General features: G+C 34.2%; 1 protein-coding gene and 1 long non-coding RNA gene across 2 annotated transcripts; both read left to right on the top strand.

Moving 5' to 3' along the window:
• Window positions 1-2,987: 2,987 nt before the first annotated feature.
• On the top strand, window positions 2,988-13,644 carry LOC128191315 (uncharacterized). Its single transcript, XM_052863391.1, has 11 exons — window positions 2,988-3,008; window positions 6,888-7,320; window positions 7,560-7,640; window positions 7,748-7,959; window positions 8,240-8,425; window positions 8,825-8,896; window positions 9,724-9,804; window positions 10,706-10,783; window positions 10,910-11,056; window positions 11,228-11,277; window positions 11,613-13,644. Exons 1-11 carry the CDS (start codon window positions 2,988-2,990, stop codon window positions 11,626-11,628), a joined length of 1,377 nt encoding a protein of 458 aa, XP_052719351.1. The 3' UTR covers window positions 11,629-13,644.
• Window positions 13,645-14,399: 755 nt separating this feature from the next.
• On the top strand, window positions 14,400-16,825 carry LOC128192904 (uncharacterized). Its single transcript, XR_008244573.1, has 4 exons — window positions 14,400-14,806; window positions 15,057-15,550; window positions 15,669-16,229; window positions 16,517-16,825. It is a non-coding gene; the product is annotated as an uncharacterized LOC128192904 (long non-coding RNA).
• The last annotated feature ends 260 nt before the right edge of the window (window positions 16,826-17,085 follow it).

Below are 17,085 nucleotides of genomic sequence, written 5' to 3'. Positions count from 1 at the left end.
ATTTTTTACAGGATCGAATAATATCAGGAATTTAAAAGTTAAACCAAAAGACCCTACACAAAACATTTGTGTTTAGACAATAAATACCAGATTTCTGTCTTTGTAGAAGTTCTCCAAACCAATTCCAACATCAAGCGCATACATGTACATGTACTAATCTATTAATCCATTTGTATCTGAAGGCCACCATACAATTATCTGAAAATTGCAAGATAAGTATCCTGCAGCCATCAGATACATTGTACATGTATATATATGCCAATTTTGTTCTGCCGGCTGCCAAACATGTATCTGGGAGCCGCCAGATTTTTAACACCAAAAGGACGGGCTTCCGTACAAGACAAACCGATTGAATAAAATCGTATTCTCTGGATGGAACAGGATGATTGTATACTATTGAATCTATAGAATCACTTTCAATAAATGAACATTTTCCTTATTGAAAAGTGACAAAAGCTACTTCCCCTTCATATGACGATATATGGGTTTACTTTTCTGTTTATTTGATTTTGTATTGTTTGCATGCTTTCTAAACAGGAAATCGTTGTACAATTCTATTTGTCCGCTGAGCTTGAGCGGGCTTAGAAAGGCTTTACCTGCTTCCCAATCCCTTATACATGTATGCATGCATGTCAGTTTGTTTGTCTGTTACGTTGATATAAAGCTTGCACCGAATATGTTATAAAGTTAAACATTAAGGACGACGTTTACTCAGAATGAAAAAAAAATCCACTGATGATAATGAAAAACCATCTATTGTGTGTTATAGACCTTTGCTTGTATTGTTATTTTTCACTTTCAGAAAAGTAGGTCAATGACCTACTTTTTGAGTTAATGGCCTTTGAATATTTATTGAAAATTCAAGAAAAATCCCATAAAATTTTATACTACGATTGAAATTTTCTTAACTATAAAAGTATTACAAATAATTAAACACTTTAAAAAAAAGATACAGTTTACGAATGGTAGTGGCACTAAATAAGTACACAACATTAAGATTTCAGCATCAATTTTTAAAAATAATTCAATCCGAATTTCCTCTATCAGTTTTGAAAGCCCTACCCATTTTTTATTCAATTTTACAAAAAATTGAATGATGATAATACAAAAACATTTATGATATTGAACTACTTATATTGACCTTATTCTGTTGGCATAAAATTTATATGAGGTCAATGATCAAAATCTTGAGATATGATGTATTTTATCGTTTTTAAGCATTTTTCAATATTATTATTATTCGTGCCATAAGATTATTTTAATGAATAAGTGAGGTAAAACCAACGGAAAATATGCAAAATTACGTAGACTTAAATATAAAATCATAACTTTTAATATTAGACTACTGCCAAAAAACTTTTAGCAGAAAACAAAATCTGCAAAATTTAGTCCGAATTTCCTCTGTTTGGCTAAAACTCAATTTTTGTTTGAGCATAATTCCAAAATGAAGTAAAACTATTGAATGTTTTGTCAATAATAATTCATTTCATAAACACTTTTTGTGTTTAGAACAAATTTTATTCATTACATTGAACTTTTTAACAATCGGAATTTGAGAACTCAAACCCTGAGTAAATAACACCCTTAATTACTAAAATGCGCGCCAAAGTCCTTAAACACAGTTTGTAAAGCTTCCATTCTGGAACTTTTTGTATCTGAATCTAAAGATGTGCTTTTTTTCTTTTCTTTTTCTTTCTATTAAAAGGAAAGATAAAATTGACGTAGAATTTTCTCCTCTACTTATTAAAAAAAACCCTCAGCAATTGGTATAGAAAAAAATGTTCGTATTATTTAGTAACGTTTTTTCTCTAAATACGTTTTACTATTTTACGTAGACTACATGTATTTTGAAAACAATATATTAATCGATGCATTTTTAGCAACATCGAAAACAACGGAAATAACGGACTGCACGGACTGACGACAAACCTTCTGACTGTTCCGTCTGTGTAACTGTGTTTATCTGATCTTTGTTGACTACTTTATCGCATTTACATGTACATAGTTAATGAAGATGGCAAATATATAATGTGCTAACATATTTTGTCTACAATGGCCACTACCGGTGTATTCTGCATGGACCACCGTCCGATAAGAGCACAATGCTGTTAAATGATGACTTTGGACAGTAACCGCATCAACCTACATTGTACTTCGCTAGTTAAAACTATGGAAAGAGAGATAACTCAGTTTTAACTAAATGGTCGTGACCATTTTTACCTTCTATAGACGAATTTTACAGCTTTGTATAAAGAATAAGGAAAATCATCTTCGCTAGCCAAGGGTTTTCGGTCCACTTTGCTCCCCATAAACCCTTGGCGGATTTCATTGCCAAAACTCGGTGATGTGGTGGCGCTATCTAGCGAGCAACTTGAGTTGCGCCCCTTGCATATTTACATTTTAATCGAATTAAACAACGGGTTATATACACACTACGGCATTAATACAACTTGAAAACATGTTGACTACCGAATATCGGAACATAATTAACGATGCTATTAAATACGACATAAGTTATAAACTAGGGAAAGCATGGAATGTTTTATTCATAGTGTTTTGTAAGGACCTGTACCAGGAGTGAAAAAGTCGCCGATTTATATGAAAGCTTTCATGTCATAAAACCAGGTATCGTTGTCGTAAATATTGTGAACCAAAGAAATTAAATAAAATAAATCTCATTGAACATTTAAAAGCAATAACCATAAGCAGGAACGTATATACTAACGGGATGGGCAGCTTCTACACTCGGCATGTTTACTTCCCATGCTATCACGCGAGCCTTGAGGAGTTTGTAGAACTATGTTCAATCCCAGTAAAATATATAGTTTTTTTAAGCGATCTGGTTAGACCATCGTTGGTGAGGCACTGTACTCGAGAACTTGTTGCGTGGACCCTGGGGTCCACGCAGAAAATATATAAGCGAGGTTAAACCGGATGCTATGGGGAAAATTCAGCCTGCGCATGAGCTAGCCTGGTTCCTATACGTAATGGGTTGCTCAGGGAACCAGGCAAGCACAGGTTTTATCTGAATCGGGATCGGGATTCCTTGCCATATGCACATACAAGTTCAAAGGCGCTGTAATTGTAAAGTTGTCGGTAAACATTACAGAAACAAAGTATTCCTTTTAAAGAAATGAGTACTCCCCGATTAAAATTATTTACGCATTTAAGTTTGCTTAAATAATTATGTGACTGTATATAATAGATGATTGAATAATTATGTCACTGTATAAAAGTTTAAATCTCAAGAAAGATGCATCAAAATATGAAATTGATTTACACATTTATAGTATAGTTGTCACTGCATAACGTAGTTACATGTCACAAAGTAGTGCGAAGCTCAATGTGTGCGCAAAAAGTAGAATTCACTGAATGCCTGATACTTTATATGCAATCTTCATTAATATAGATCATAATTATTTTAGAAGTATGAACCATTTAAATTCTGAGATTAAAAGTCAAATATACATACATGTATATATATATACGTAGAACTATTTTAACAAGAGCTTGGACTTTGGTTAGTTGTGTCAAACAGCAATGTGACGTAGGCCTGTCTATTTCATTGTTGGCCACTCAGCTATGGCTCTTTGAAATCAACAAGATCTGTCTTGGCTTTTGAGCTTAGGCTACGCATTCGGTGTATATTTCTCCTTAATCCAGTGTCATTTTTAACTTGTTTTGACGCAAGAAATAGATTGTTACGTCCTACTGAAAGTCCAAGGCTTTCTTAAAATGGTTCTAATACAACATACAAATTTAGTGAAAGCAGGGGGCTAGAGTCGGTGGAATCTGTGATAATTTTAAGGCTTTCACGTTTACGTTGGAAACACATGCAAATGGTCCACGTATTGCAGTCCTTTTTTAAAGGACAGCAACTTGTGTCTCAATTTGTTAAAAGCACCGAATGATTTACCAAAGATCACACATGTGTTTTCTTTTAAAGTTTATATTTACAAGCACTGCGATTGGATCAGCTACTCGCAGCTGCAGCCAATCATAAAACGGAGCTCGTCACCGAGTTTTGGCAATGAAATCCGCCAAGGGTTTATGGGGAGCAAAGTGGACCGAAAACCCTTGGCTAGCGAAGATGAAGGAAAATGTTCAAGTTTTAAAATAAGATATTTGGATTATTTTTTTACTAAAAGACAGTTTATACCAAAAATGTATTTAAAATTTAAGGCAGATTTGATAAATAATTTGTTGATTATCCAGCTTTCTTAAGGAAGTATACAGCCCCGGCCTATAAAAAATGAAAATAAAATGAACATAAACAAGAATCTGTGCGATCAGTTTTGTTTTTATTTTTTGCATTACCGCATCTTTTATTTTTCTTAAAATCAATGAGAGAGAGAGAGGGGGGGGGGAAATTCCACAGATGCTCAGACCGCCCTTGATCGATTTGTCCCACCGGACAAGAAGACAGAGGACATGCTCCGTCACTACGGCGCGTACATTGTATTTTGTCAGACACACATGGACAATTTTGACAACTAAATGCATCATACATGTGCATAGTGATATCATATTAAAATACTAGCACTATGAATGCAAGCCATATGGCTGATGGCCGTTATATTGTAGATCAACGATGTTTGAATTGTTTGGTGTAAATCTGATTAATTAATCTTAAATTAATAAAGTCTTTGCTTTGTTTACATGTGAATGCTTCTAACTTGTGAAGAGCTGCTGTTTTATGAATTGCTATGAGGAGCGTCTGTATACGTTAATTTCAGCCAATACATTGTACATGTAAACCATACTATACTGATGTCTATGTACCTATAAAATTTAGCAGGATGAAGGCAACGTTGTTTCAAACGTGACACAACGTGGTTGTATGATAGCGATGTTGACATAAAATTTTGCATGGTTCTACCGGAAAAATATGAAATGTGTTATGTATAGATTAGTCGAATGGTAACGCAGTTAGAATAGATTGTAAATATCTCTGACTTTTTTAATTCGAATCCCAAAACAGTTGGAATTTTTTTTTACATATTTCTTTTAATCGCATGAAAAGGTAATGTTTATAAGATAATTTAAGAATGCCAGAATAAAGTTATCTAAACGCTCTTTAATATAATATTTTGCATGCGTGCTTAATTTCTGTTAACATTACTTACTATGTGAATTCCCCGTTATAAACTTGAGTTTTAAACATAACAAACACATGTATGTACAAATGTAGAAAGTTGATTTTTTTTCCTTTTCATGAAATAACCGGGTATGCTGATTTCAACAATATGTGTACAATTTGTTAAGGAGCATGGTCGCGATTATGTTCAAAAATTATTTTTTCCGATTTTTAATATTTACAATGCTTCAGTAAAGCATTTTTAATAGGCAACCAAAGTTTGAAAATCATTTGTTGAGTTATAAGCGAGTTACATAGCTTACAATTCTTTGCTTAGTAAGCAAAGCTTTTGTTTACATTTTAATATTGAAGTTAAAATTCCAGTTGTAGACGTATAATGAATGTGTTAAACGTTAGGAATTCTCTCTCTTTCTTTATGCTTAAAATGAATAAGAAGATGGACAAATCAGCTTGAAAAAAGATTTTTACTGGTATATTGAACCTATATATGTAAACAAAAACAGGGCATGAGCCTTGTTTACATGACAAAGAATTGTGAGCCCTGTATCTTGCTTATAACTCTAAGACTGACACTCACATTTCACTTGATCATTAGAAATACATTCCTGTTCTATTGTAAATAATAAAAAAAAAAGTAAAATTGAATTTGAACAAAATCGTGATCATGCCCCTTTTTTAAAAAATGCCAAAAAAAAAGTCATTAAAAAAGTATGAAACGGTGATGAAGCAATACTTTTAGAACCATTTTAACAAGACGTTAGACTTTCAGTAAGACGTAACTATTTATTTCATGCATCAAAACAATTAAGTTAAAAATGGCGCAGTTTTTAAGTGAAATATGCATAGATTGCATTATCTTATAAGAACGAGCAACATGAAAGTTGAACTTTGACATAATGACGTTATTCTTTGTGTGACGTAATTCATTGTTTGACGTCACAATAGCTTTGTTTATAGATGCGTAGCTTTTGTATTTGCAAGCAGCAACGACAGTTTTTATCAATATTCGATCAAAGTATATTCAAAAGAAGCAAGAATGGTAAGAACCTTTTTCATATGTATTGTTTAGATATTTTTGAAGACATTTTAGGGGTGTAATTCTCTACTTATTGACTTGTCTTACCGAAAAAATATCTAAATTCCAATTTTGTACAGTGGGGATCCAATTTTATGTAAAAACTAAAGGGGTAAATCCTTACAGAGAATATGCATGTATATGGTATGATTTGTGAATAACAATATTGAAGCAAACTACATGAATCGTACACAGAACAAATTCCATCATATCCAAGTCCCTGGTGTGAAGAAGGGAGGGGGATGTTGATTGTATTCCAATATTACCTTAGAATATTTAAAGAAACGGTCTTTTGGTAATAAGGATATAATTTGTGTAATTAATTCTCATAGAGATACAAACCCTGAAAGTATATGTAGTATAAAGAATTTTTAAAATTAAGTCAAACCATAATCGAAGGTAGAGGCCACCGGGGGGGGGGGGTAGCAGTTTCTATATATGATCAATTTTTGGCAAATTAGAAGTTTGGTTTTCTTTGTAGAATATAAGGCCTTAGTGTAATCAAAGGAAATAGTTACATGTATGAATATAACATTACATAAAAATTGATATAATAATGGCACTAACCTATTTTTCCTTATTAGCTTATAATGGATCTTGACATCTACAATCATAAAGAAAACAGTTGAGTGCTTGATTATGTAAACTTAATTGTACAATGCTAAATGATGCATCAATTATGAACATAGTTCATGATATGATTCTAATTGTTAGGATGACAAAGTCATTGTGGAGGATATTAATAGAGCGGCAATTAGCAAGGAGCTAATTGAAGATGAGAAGAAAGGCAATGTCAAAGGCAGCAATGAAGAGAGTCAAGACAGCAACGAGGCAGCATACAATGAAGGCAATGAGGAGAATAAGGACAAAAGCAAGGCAGCAGCAACCAAGGATACAGTGGAGGAATATCAGGAAGGCAATGACAAAGGCAACGAAGTGGATGAGGACAGCAACAAGCCAGCACCAACCAAGGATATAGGGGAGAGATATAAGGAAGGCAATGAGGAGAATGAGGACAACAACAGGGCAGCCACAACCAAGGATATAGGGGAGGAATATAAGGAAGGCAGTGAGAAGATTGAGGAGGTATTAAAAAACAGTGACACAGAGGATGTTGATTCAAACTTAGGCTCTCCATTGAGTGATGGTAAGTAATTTATGGAGCCTTTTCTTGTGTTAATCGTCATTTATTACATTTATCACTTAAATCAAAAATGAAAATTAAGGTGATATAAAGTAGTTCTCATCTAGCCACTCAAAGTAGTATCACCTATTCAAATGGGTGATATCACCTTTTCAAATATCAATTTCCTTATAAAGAAATTCATAATAAATAAATACATGTATGCTGGTTCTGTCAATTCTTCATTTTATATCATGCAACAGGCGATGAACTCACATCAGGTGATGAAAGTTTCATCACATGCGATGAAGGAGGAGTGCATAGCGGTGATGAAAGCCCAAGAGGTATGCTTTTATAAAAAGGTTGCTAATCAATAGGTTTATTTTCTTTATAAAAAAAAATCTTCTAAAAACAATATCTTTTAAATAAAATAATTATCATGTATATTTAGCAACAGGCAATGAAATCCCTCCAAGCAGTGGAAAATGTGGAACAGCTAATGAAATGGCAGCAAATTTTGGCGGGGCTAGACCCAAGGAGTTAAAGGGTATTTTGGCAGTAAAGCTTAAGACCAAAAAAAAGAACATACAAAGTGCCATCCCGGAAATCCACCCAGGGGTGCCGCCAAAGAAGAAAAACATTATCTTCGATTTCAGTGAGGAGGTAAGAATCCTATAAAATCAGCCATTGTGTTGAAAATGTAGTAACAGTTTAGTGACATCAAATTCTTAATTATTGTGAATATAAAGCATCTTAAATTTTTAAACTGATTCTTTTTATCAAACATGCATGCTTAAAAGCCAGGGCAGGTCAGGAAGACCATTTCTCTTCCAAAATTATCAAATACTACACAGACACAGTATATATTAAGAAGACTTTCTTTATTACTTTCTTTAGTACTTGTCTTTACTTTCCTTGTATACATTTGTTGAACTATAAATAGGACTCAGAGGAAGACTATCAAACTGACGAAGTCCCCAAAAAGTTCCGCATTGACTTCGATCCTGTAATGACGGTACGATTCTGCTATGACTCAAGAGACGAAGAGAGTGAGAATGAGGAGCCAGAAGTTATCTCCCCTGGGAGGGAGTTTATAGAGGACATCGAGTGCAGGCTTCAGGAGGACATCGTAAGTACTCTGTTACAACAGTCAATAATCATTTTATTTCAACTGTCTTAAAAAGGTTGATATTTAAATCAATTATATTACTTTTATGATTAACTTGCTAAGTTCTAAAAGGGGGTTACAAGGGATTATAATAATGACATATTTAAAAGACACATATAGATTTGAAAAAAGTTTGCCTTTTAAAAGGAGAATGAATTAATGATTTTGATTAATTATGGTGAATAATAAGGAAATTTAAAGGTATTCTAGCATTTTAATATACAATGTACTATAGTTATCTAAATTTCCCATATTCTAAATGAATAAACATATGTAATACATTATTGTATTACATATGTAATATTTTGATTAGGCTGCTGAATAGACGAGTTTTATAACTGAAGATATTTTTTTTTACAGACGTTCACTCCTCAAAGAGGGGACCAGTATAGATCTTCCTTTAGACACCAACAAAATGTTGGAAGGATTTCGGTACCGGAACATTTTTTTTTTATTTTCATCTATACTGTCTGGTTTCATCTTAGTTTCCTAAGCTCCAGTTCTTATATATTTTTATCAATGCTTCTAATGTTAAACTAAAATCCAATGTTCATTGAATTTTGATCACTGACAAAATTTTGTGTTGGCGTATTAACTGTTGTTTCCATGAATTCATGAGTACCGGTATCTTTGAAATTTTGATGTCAACATTTTAATTTTTAAATTCATAAATTGATGCTTACAAATATTGTTAAGGTACGGTACCTCACTACATCGAGAATTTTACTTTTTAAAACACTCAAAACAGGGCAATTTAAATATTTGATTGAATTGTTTTAATCTTTCAATTTTGTTTAAAGTGTTTAAAGTATCAGGCTTGTGAACTACAGACCGTGATTCAAAACTGCATGTGGGTTTTTAGCTGCAGTTCTGTAGCTCACTGGTTGAAAAAATTCGGATAGACAAACCATGCAGAGTTGTCTATCCAATTTTTTTTCAACCAGAGAGCTATATACAGATATGAAGCTAGTGGCTTTTGTTCACATTTACTGAGTTGCATTTTTGAACATCATAATTTTTATCCAAATTTGCATATTTTTGTCTATTTGACTTATATACTTCTTATGCACCATGTTATATCATAATTAAGTAATTTTCTGTAGGTTTGAGAAACTAAGTATTTCAGGGTGAAGTGAGCCATCTTAATTAAAACCACAATTTATAATCTTTTTAGATATCTGCTGAATGAAACAAAATTTGCAAATATCTAGAAAAAAGAACCCTAAACATATTGCATTTATCAAAAATTCTTTTAACAGGAAACCATAGAGTGGAATTTGAGTACAGATGATCTTAGATATGGTGTCCACAGGACCTATTCTGATCCACTCCCACAGGAGGTATGAGTTTGTCCTACTCAGAAATGTTTTTATTCTTTAACACCCCCCCCCCCCCACAACACCACCTCCCCCCCCTCCAAATGAGGCAATTTTGAAAAGTGTTAATACTTAGATTTATGATTGTCCAATAAAAGGTTCTCAAGACATTGAATGACACATGTTATTCTTTTTACAAAGTATTATAATTATATTTAAAAAACTCATTGAAGAATGCTGATAAATGCAAATTATAATGTTTCCTTAGATGAACCCATAGAAAAGAATAGCTTATACTGTTTGATGGTTGCATTATTGTAAACTTAAAAGTATTAATACATGTACATGTAATTCCGAAGGATTTGCTGCTCTCAAATGTAAATGTAAGCAGGGACGTATACACTAAGTTTGAGTAAACATCCCCGATGTAAGTGATAATTAAACAGTAATGCTATAAAGTTTACAATGCAAGGAAATAGACTTGGTTTGTATGTGATTATAAACTTTTTCAGGTTTCTCAGAAGATTTGCAGGTCACTTACTAATCAATACTAATCTCATATCTCTGTAAACTTTTGAACATGCTGTGTTTTTAATTGAATTAAAAGAGTAGTCAGAATTTAAACTTTGGTACTGTAGATTCCTAATTAAATGCGAGGAATTAATATCTGCAAAATCGTGAAAAGCACATCTCGCGAAGTTTAAAATCTCGCTTTTATTTTTTGGACAGATGTAAACTACATGAAACTATGATAAAAATTCAACATTCACGATTTTATAATCTCACGATTTGATGGAATATTGTTGAATTGCGGAATTAGGTACTTGCGTAAAATAAGGAATCTACAGTATATCAGACGAGGACCACCAGCCTCTTGCTGATGTTTCCCACTTATACAGTCATTATTTTTGCTTTTTGTATTTAGAGCTGCTGGACCATATTTAAGACAAACATGATGGATTGCTTCTGCTGTTGCTGCACACCTTCTACCTGTCGCAGAGAGGTATATATATATTTTTATTTTATTTATATATTTGAATGCAACAAATATGTTATTTAAGACCTGGTACACACTTTATTAAACATCAACTGTTAGGGACTAGATTGCATTTTCTTTGTTCTTTTTCAGCAGGTTGAGGCTGAAATAAGGGAGGCAACTCAGCATGAAGATGTGAGAGAAAATGGAGGAATTGAATCTGCAGCAGAGCAAACAATTGAGAATATTGCATTAAATGACAATGCCCCTAAGGAAAAGACAAAACCAAAACGTTTTGGGGTAAATCATTACGATGCTTTTCATCAATTCTAAGAAAAACATGATAATTCCAATTTCTGTATATCGATCAGTTTAGAATCATTTTATAATGATGATAATTAATACACGGTGAACAGTTAGGTGAAATGATTTTGAAATTCACACCTATAAACACTAAATTTTTTGTTTCAGAGGATGAAGCGAATCAGACGCTTTTTCAAACGCCTGTTTTGCTGCACTGGGTAAGTAGATATTTATATGTAGTTGAACTTCGATATCTTCAACACTGATACTAGTACCTCGAATAAAATGGATTTGTTGAAGTGATTTGTGAGTGCATGTATTATGAACAGAATTGGATTCCAAAATATGAATTTTTGTGTGGGTAATAATGGTTTCTAGATTCAGTGGTATAGAGGATGACATTAACACATGTATATGGTTTTCTTGATGATATTGTTAATGATTTGATTTTGTTTAAATAATTAAAGTAGGCCATCTATGGTAAAATGGCATATGTAAGATTATTTGAATAACGTACAGTTGTTTACATGTTTTTGCAATTTTTTCATTTCAGGTGTAGGGAGGATTAAAAAGAAAAATCATAAAAACAATGGGATGGAACAGACCGGGTGCATGTGTGATATAGAATTATCTGACAATAATTTTTTTATTTTTTGTTGTGTCGAAGAAACCAATGAATATCAACAGTGATTCCTATTATTATTGACAACAAAACTTCAACCAGCAATGTAGATCGAATTCAGCCCAAATGACAAGCTAGCCAACTCACTGTCACATAACTTACAAGGATGGAAAGTTTGCAACCAACAAGAACAACTTCAAATGATGAAAGACATTTCACTCTGAGTCTAAAGAAGATTAATTCAATAATTCAAGGATTGCAACACTGTTGTTCACTGAGATATCACACATGCACCTGGTAAAATTATTTTTTAAATTTCTGAAGCATTTAAGGATAAAGAAAATTCACAGTTTGGATGTCTTTGATGATACTCAAGAATTTACATCTATTACAATTTTGGACTTGAGTTCTCTAAATGGAAATACATCCAGAATTCCATGAATTTATATTTTTCCAACAGACACCCTTGGATATCATTGTTCAGCGTTTGTTTTAATTCATGTGAGTTATGTCCTCCCTAGCATACTCAAGATTATTATGACTAAAACAACCTTATGTAGTTCTTGAGAGTCAAACAACAAAGGACAGTTGTTTAAAGTACTGCCCCTAAACAACCAACGAACGATTGTATTCAGTATTGCCTCCAAACAACCAAGGAAGAGTTGTTTTTAGTATTGCCTCCAAACATTCCAGGAACAGTTGTATCTAGTATTGCCTCCAAACAACCCAGGAAGAGTTGTTTATAGTATTGCCTCCAAACAACCCAGGAAGAGTTGTTTTTAGTATTGCCCCTAAACTACCCAGGAAGAGTTGCTTATAGTATTGCCTCCAAACAACCCAGAAAGAGTTGTTTTTAGTATTGCCTTCAAACAGCCAAGAAAGAGTTGTTTTTAGTATTGCCTCGAAATGACCCAGGAAGAGTTGTTTACAGTATTGCCTCAAAACAACTCAGGGAGAGTTGTTTTTAGTATTGCCTCTAAATGACTCAGGAAATTTTGTTTTAAATATTGCTTCTAAACAACCAAAGATTTGTTGTCTTTGAGGTTGTCTTCAAAACAACCCAGAAATGGTTGCATTTAGTATTGCCTCCAAACAACCCAGAAAGAGTTGTTTTAGTATTGCCTCAAAACAACCATGAAGGAGTTCTTTATAGTATTGCCTCCAAAAACCCCAAAAAGAGTTGTTTTTAGTGTAGCCTCTGAACAACCTAAGAAGAGTTGTATCTAGTATTGCTTCCAAACAACCCAGGAAGAGTTGTTTATAGTATTGCCTCCAAACAACCCAGGAAGAGTTGTTTTTAGTGTTGCCTCCAAACAACCCAAAAAGAGTTGTTTTTATAGTATTTCCACCAAACAACCAAGGAAGAGTTGTTTTTAATATTGCCTCCAAACAATCCAGGAGCGGTTGTACCTAGCATTGCCTCCAAACAACCAAGGAGGAGTTATTTATAGTATTGCTGTCAAACCACCACCGCCAAGACCTGAACTTTGTTATATAGTCTCTGTATATGGCTGTACTGAGGCCTTTCAAGGGGATAAAAGGGGAAATGTCCAATTGGAAAATGGCCCAACCCTTATTTATGAGAGACTCTAAAACAGAAATGATGCCAGTTTATGAGTCCAAGAAGAGATGATGAGAGACACATATGTTGTTTTACAAAATGATGAACAGAGGTTACTGCAGGAAGCCAAACTTGGCAGCTAGCACTCACTCCAAGCATGCAACATGAACTGTATGTCTATCTTGTATATCTTGACTGTTTTAGAAGCTGCCACTGATGAATAGCCTACACAATGACTGCAATCCAAATGGGAGGATCCATTTATCAAGTAAGATAACACATCCAAAAAGAGTTGTAGCAAATTTCTTGAAATTTTCTGTACGAATTTGCATATATGTTAAATGCTTATCATTGGCTCTTTACCATTGACAGTGTAGGTAAAATTAATGGCACCTTCACCATAAAGAGAGAAGTACCATTTGTATTAATTTTTTCAATTTTAAGTGGAACTGTTCAAGTCATTTCAGTGTTTACTGCGAAAAATGACCCTGCCACTATTAGAGTCACAATGATTCTCTGAACAAAATTTCTGATGAAGCTCAATAGAAAGTGGGATCGATTATTGATGAAGAATGAAATTCAATTGATTTTCTATAATCAGTCTTAATAGAAAACTCTAAAATGATTCAGTAGTTAGGTTTTTTATATTCTATTACAAATTTGGCCCTAATGTTTTTACAGGAATAATAGCAAAAGAATTGTAGAGACCTCCAATTACCCAAAAGTCATGGATGACAAATTCCATGCAGACTCCTAGCTGAGAGGTTGAGGGTAGAGGTGCATAAGTCCTATGGGGATAATTTTAGAGAGATGACACCCCCCCCCCCTTTTACCGATACATTTATATTAGGCTTACAGCTCACATATCCCCTTGGTAGCCAGCAAACTGGATGGCACTGAACAGAGATACTGAGGTAATCATCATCATACGGTAGATTCCTAATGAAACGTGAGAAATTAATTTCCGTATAAAATCACAAGAAACAACCCGCACATATTTTAAAATCTTGCTTTTATTTTTCAGACAGTTTTGATCTATAGGAAATTATAACAAAAAGTTGGTGATCACAACTTTTTACATGTATTCTCGCGATTTGGTACAAAACAGTGAAATTGCTTAATTAATTACTCACATAAAATAAGGAATGTACAGTATTCAAAATATTGATTCACTTGTATTCAAGATGTCAAGCAAATAACAAAGTAGTGAAACTGAGAAACTTTTATACTATTTTCAATGATTGAAGTGCAGATCGAAACATTGTCAAGTTATTTTTATCAACTTCTTTTGTACTTTGCTGCAATAGCTGGCCGAGGGCAATGTATTGTCAGGATCAACACTGCTGAATCCCAATCATTGATATGTGATAGTGGGGGTTGCTCCAATGTCCTCCATGTGGATGAGAGGGAACCAAGTGTTGTCAACACCAAAAGAAAGTCGGGGGATAGACACCAAGATTGTGGCTGCAGGTTGTTGTAAATCATTAGAGATTCTGCAAGACCCTGTAAAGGGTCCCTGACTTTTGTTTTAATGGGACATGTGTCAAAGACAAATGGGAATATGGTAAGAAAGTATAGCATTTACAGCAATTTTAAGAAGAGTTTGGACTTTGAGTTGTTGTGTCCAACAGCAATGTGATGTAAGTCTGTCAAGGAATACTGGTAGATAGTTACATCCTAACAAAAGTCAAAGGTCTTGTTAAAATGGCTCTATTATTACAAGTCAGATCTGCTTTTGTAAAGATAAAAAGTAAAGGGTACATGTCAAATGTGTAAACATGTAGTGTGTCAATTAGTTTCTCAATTTTTTATAGGTGCAAGTATCTTTTGATATTTGATGGGTCCCATTGCCGGCTGACAACACAAGGTTTCTCAGGAGGAAATGACCTCACAACCTCATTAGTCCTCCAACAAGTGGATATGTGGTTTATTCTCCTATGAGAGGATATGCCCCTTCCCTCCCTCAAGAAAATGTGTACTCTACCCTCCCTGAAAAGGATATGCCCTCTGTCCTCCCTCAGCAGGATATACCCTCTATCCACCCTTAAGAGGATATACCATCTACCTTCAATTGGGATGGTATGCCCTCTACCCTCCAACAAGAGGATATGCCCTCTACCCTTCCAAATGGGGAATATGTCTCCTTTCCTGCCTCAAGAGGATGTGTTCTCTACCTTTCATTGGAATCAGTATGAGGAGAATATGGAGAAAAAAGAAAGAGGGATTACCAGAATGTCCCTCTTGAAGGACGGTAACTGGCATCATCTGTACATGGTGACATTATAGGAAAAGAAGGTTACCTGTACAGGTATGCATCATTTAAGTTATTTCCACTGCACGAACCAACAAAGGTAGTATATGTACAATTGTATTTGTATAATACCTGTGTTTTAAGGAGGCTTCTTTGACTGTTGATCTCTCTGTAGGAAACTGTTTCACATTCACAGTGGAAATGGAGAAGAAACGGAGACCATTGCTATATTATGCCAGTATGAGATCAATACAAGTACAGGTACCTTCATGTCAGCAAGACGTCAGATGCAGTACTCCACTCTACAGAATGAAAGGCAGACATTCCCAAAGACATCACCACTGAACAATGAGAGGGCTGTGTATGGTCATACTTGTACCACCTTGGAAAGGTAAGATTACATAAAAGCTTAACCAATCTAACATGTAATTTTTTCCCTCTTTATACATGTAGATTGAAATAGACAGATATAAAATGTTATTTTCATAATGTAACTATGTTATGTTTTGACTTGTTTTTAGCAATATGACTTGTACAATTAACAGCTTAAATCACCCTCGAGTAAATGGGTGAACTGCAGTCCTCTTGTGGCAGCATTGGTGGTGGTGATTGTGGTGGATGTGGTGTCTGTCAGATGTGCTCTCTCTAGCGGCATATAGGGCCGTCTGTGGTGGAGTGTGTGTCAATTTGTCCAGTTACCGTCCTTCAAGACATTGCTCTCTAAAGTGGGATAGAGGTCTGTAAGATTGTTAAAAATAGTGACAGTGCATCCATGAACTAAGATAACAGACTGACATTTGCAACATCTACCAAATCATTGTATACTAAGAACACTGAACAAATTTAAAGGCATTGATAATCTGGTTTGCCGCAAGAAATATTGGTACTGAAATTTCTGATATTCCTGCTCACGCGAGATATGCAAAATTGTGAAAAAAGGTTGTATAAATATTTAACTTTGTGAAAATAATGTTTCATAATATGTACATGTACTTCCATACAAAGCTACCTCTTTATTGACAGGCTTATCCTGACAGCCCATCAGTTCTGTCATTGCTGACCTTATCGAGGATTTGGAGGAAGAAGACCTCTCTCCAACACCAATAATAGTGCCAATGATCCATAAAATGATTTCCTGTGTGACTGGGGACAAAAGCTCTCACCTCCTACAACCATGTACAGAGCAGAGGAAGAGGACATTGGACACTCCTACACTTCTCTAATTTTGTATTATTGTCTGCAACCTTTCTGCTAACTCTGAATGCTAAAGTTGCGGCTGTTAATTAAGTGTTTTGCTGATACTACTGTTGTTATTTTACTCTGTGCATATCGCTGGGTGCCAAAGTTGCTGCTGATGCTGTATTATTTATGTGTATTAATCGCTGGGTGCCAAAGTTGCTGCTGGTTAGTGTATTGCTAATTGCTGCTGATGCTTTATTATTTTATGTGTATTGCTGTGTGCTAAATTAGCTGCTGTCAAGTGCATTGTCAAGTACTGATGTTATTATTAACATGATAGAAAATGAAATGTACATTATAATCAATTGATAAAAACATCTGAGCATGTTAGTGACTATATATTGTATAAATAT

The sequence above is a fragment of the Crassostrea angulata genome, chromosome 7 (genome assembly GCF_025612915.1).
Source record: "Crassostrea angulata isolate pt1a10 chromosome 7, ASM2561291v2, whole genome shotgun sequence".
Lineage (NCBI taxonomy): Eukaryota > Metazoa > Mollusca > Bivalvia > Ostreida > Ostreidae > Magallana > Magallana angulata.
This window is presented reverse-complemented; position numbering and strand designations above follow the sequence as displayed.

Bases quoted from the DNA above. Each gene is read 5' to 3' on its own strand.
- LOC128191315 (XM_052863391.1), top strand. From the start codon at position 2,988: ATGGGTTGCTCAGGGAACCAG. The intron at 7,641-7,747 runs GTATGCTTTTAT...ATGTATATTTAG, and splicing joins CGGTGATGAAAGCCCAAGAG to CAACAGGCAATGAAATCCCT. The intron at 7,960-8,239 runs GTAAGAATCCTA...AACTATAAATAG, and splicing joins TCTTCGATTTCAGTGAGGAG to GACTCAGAGGAAGACTATCA.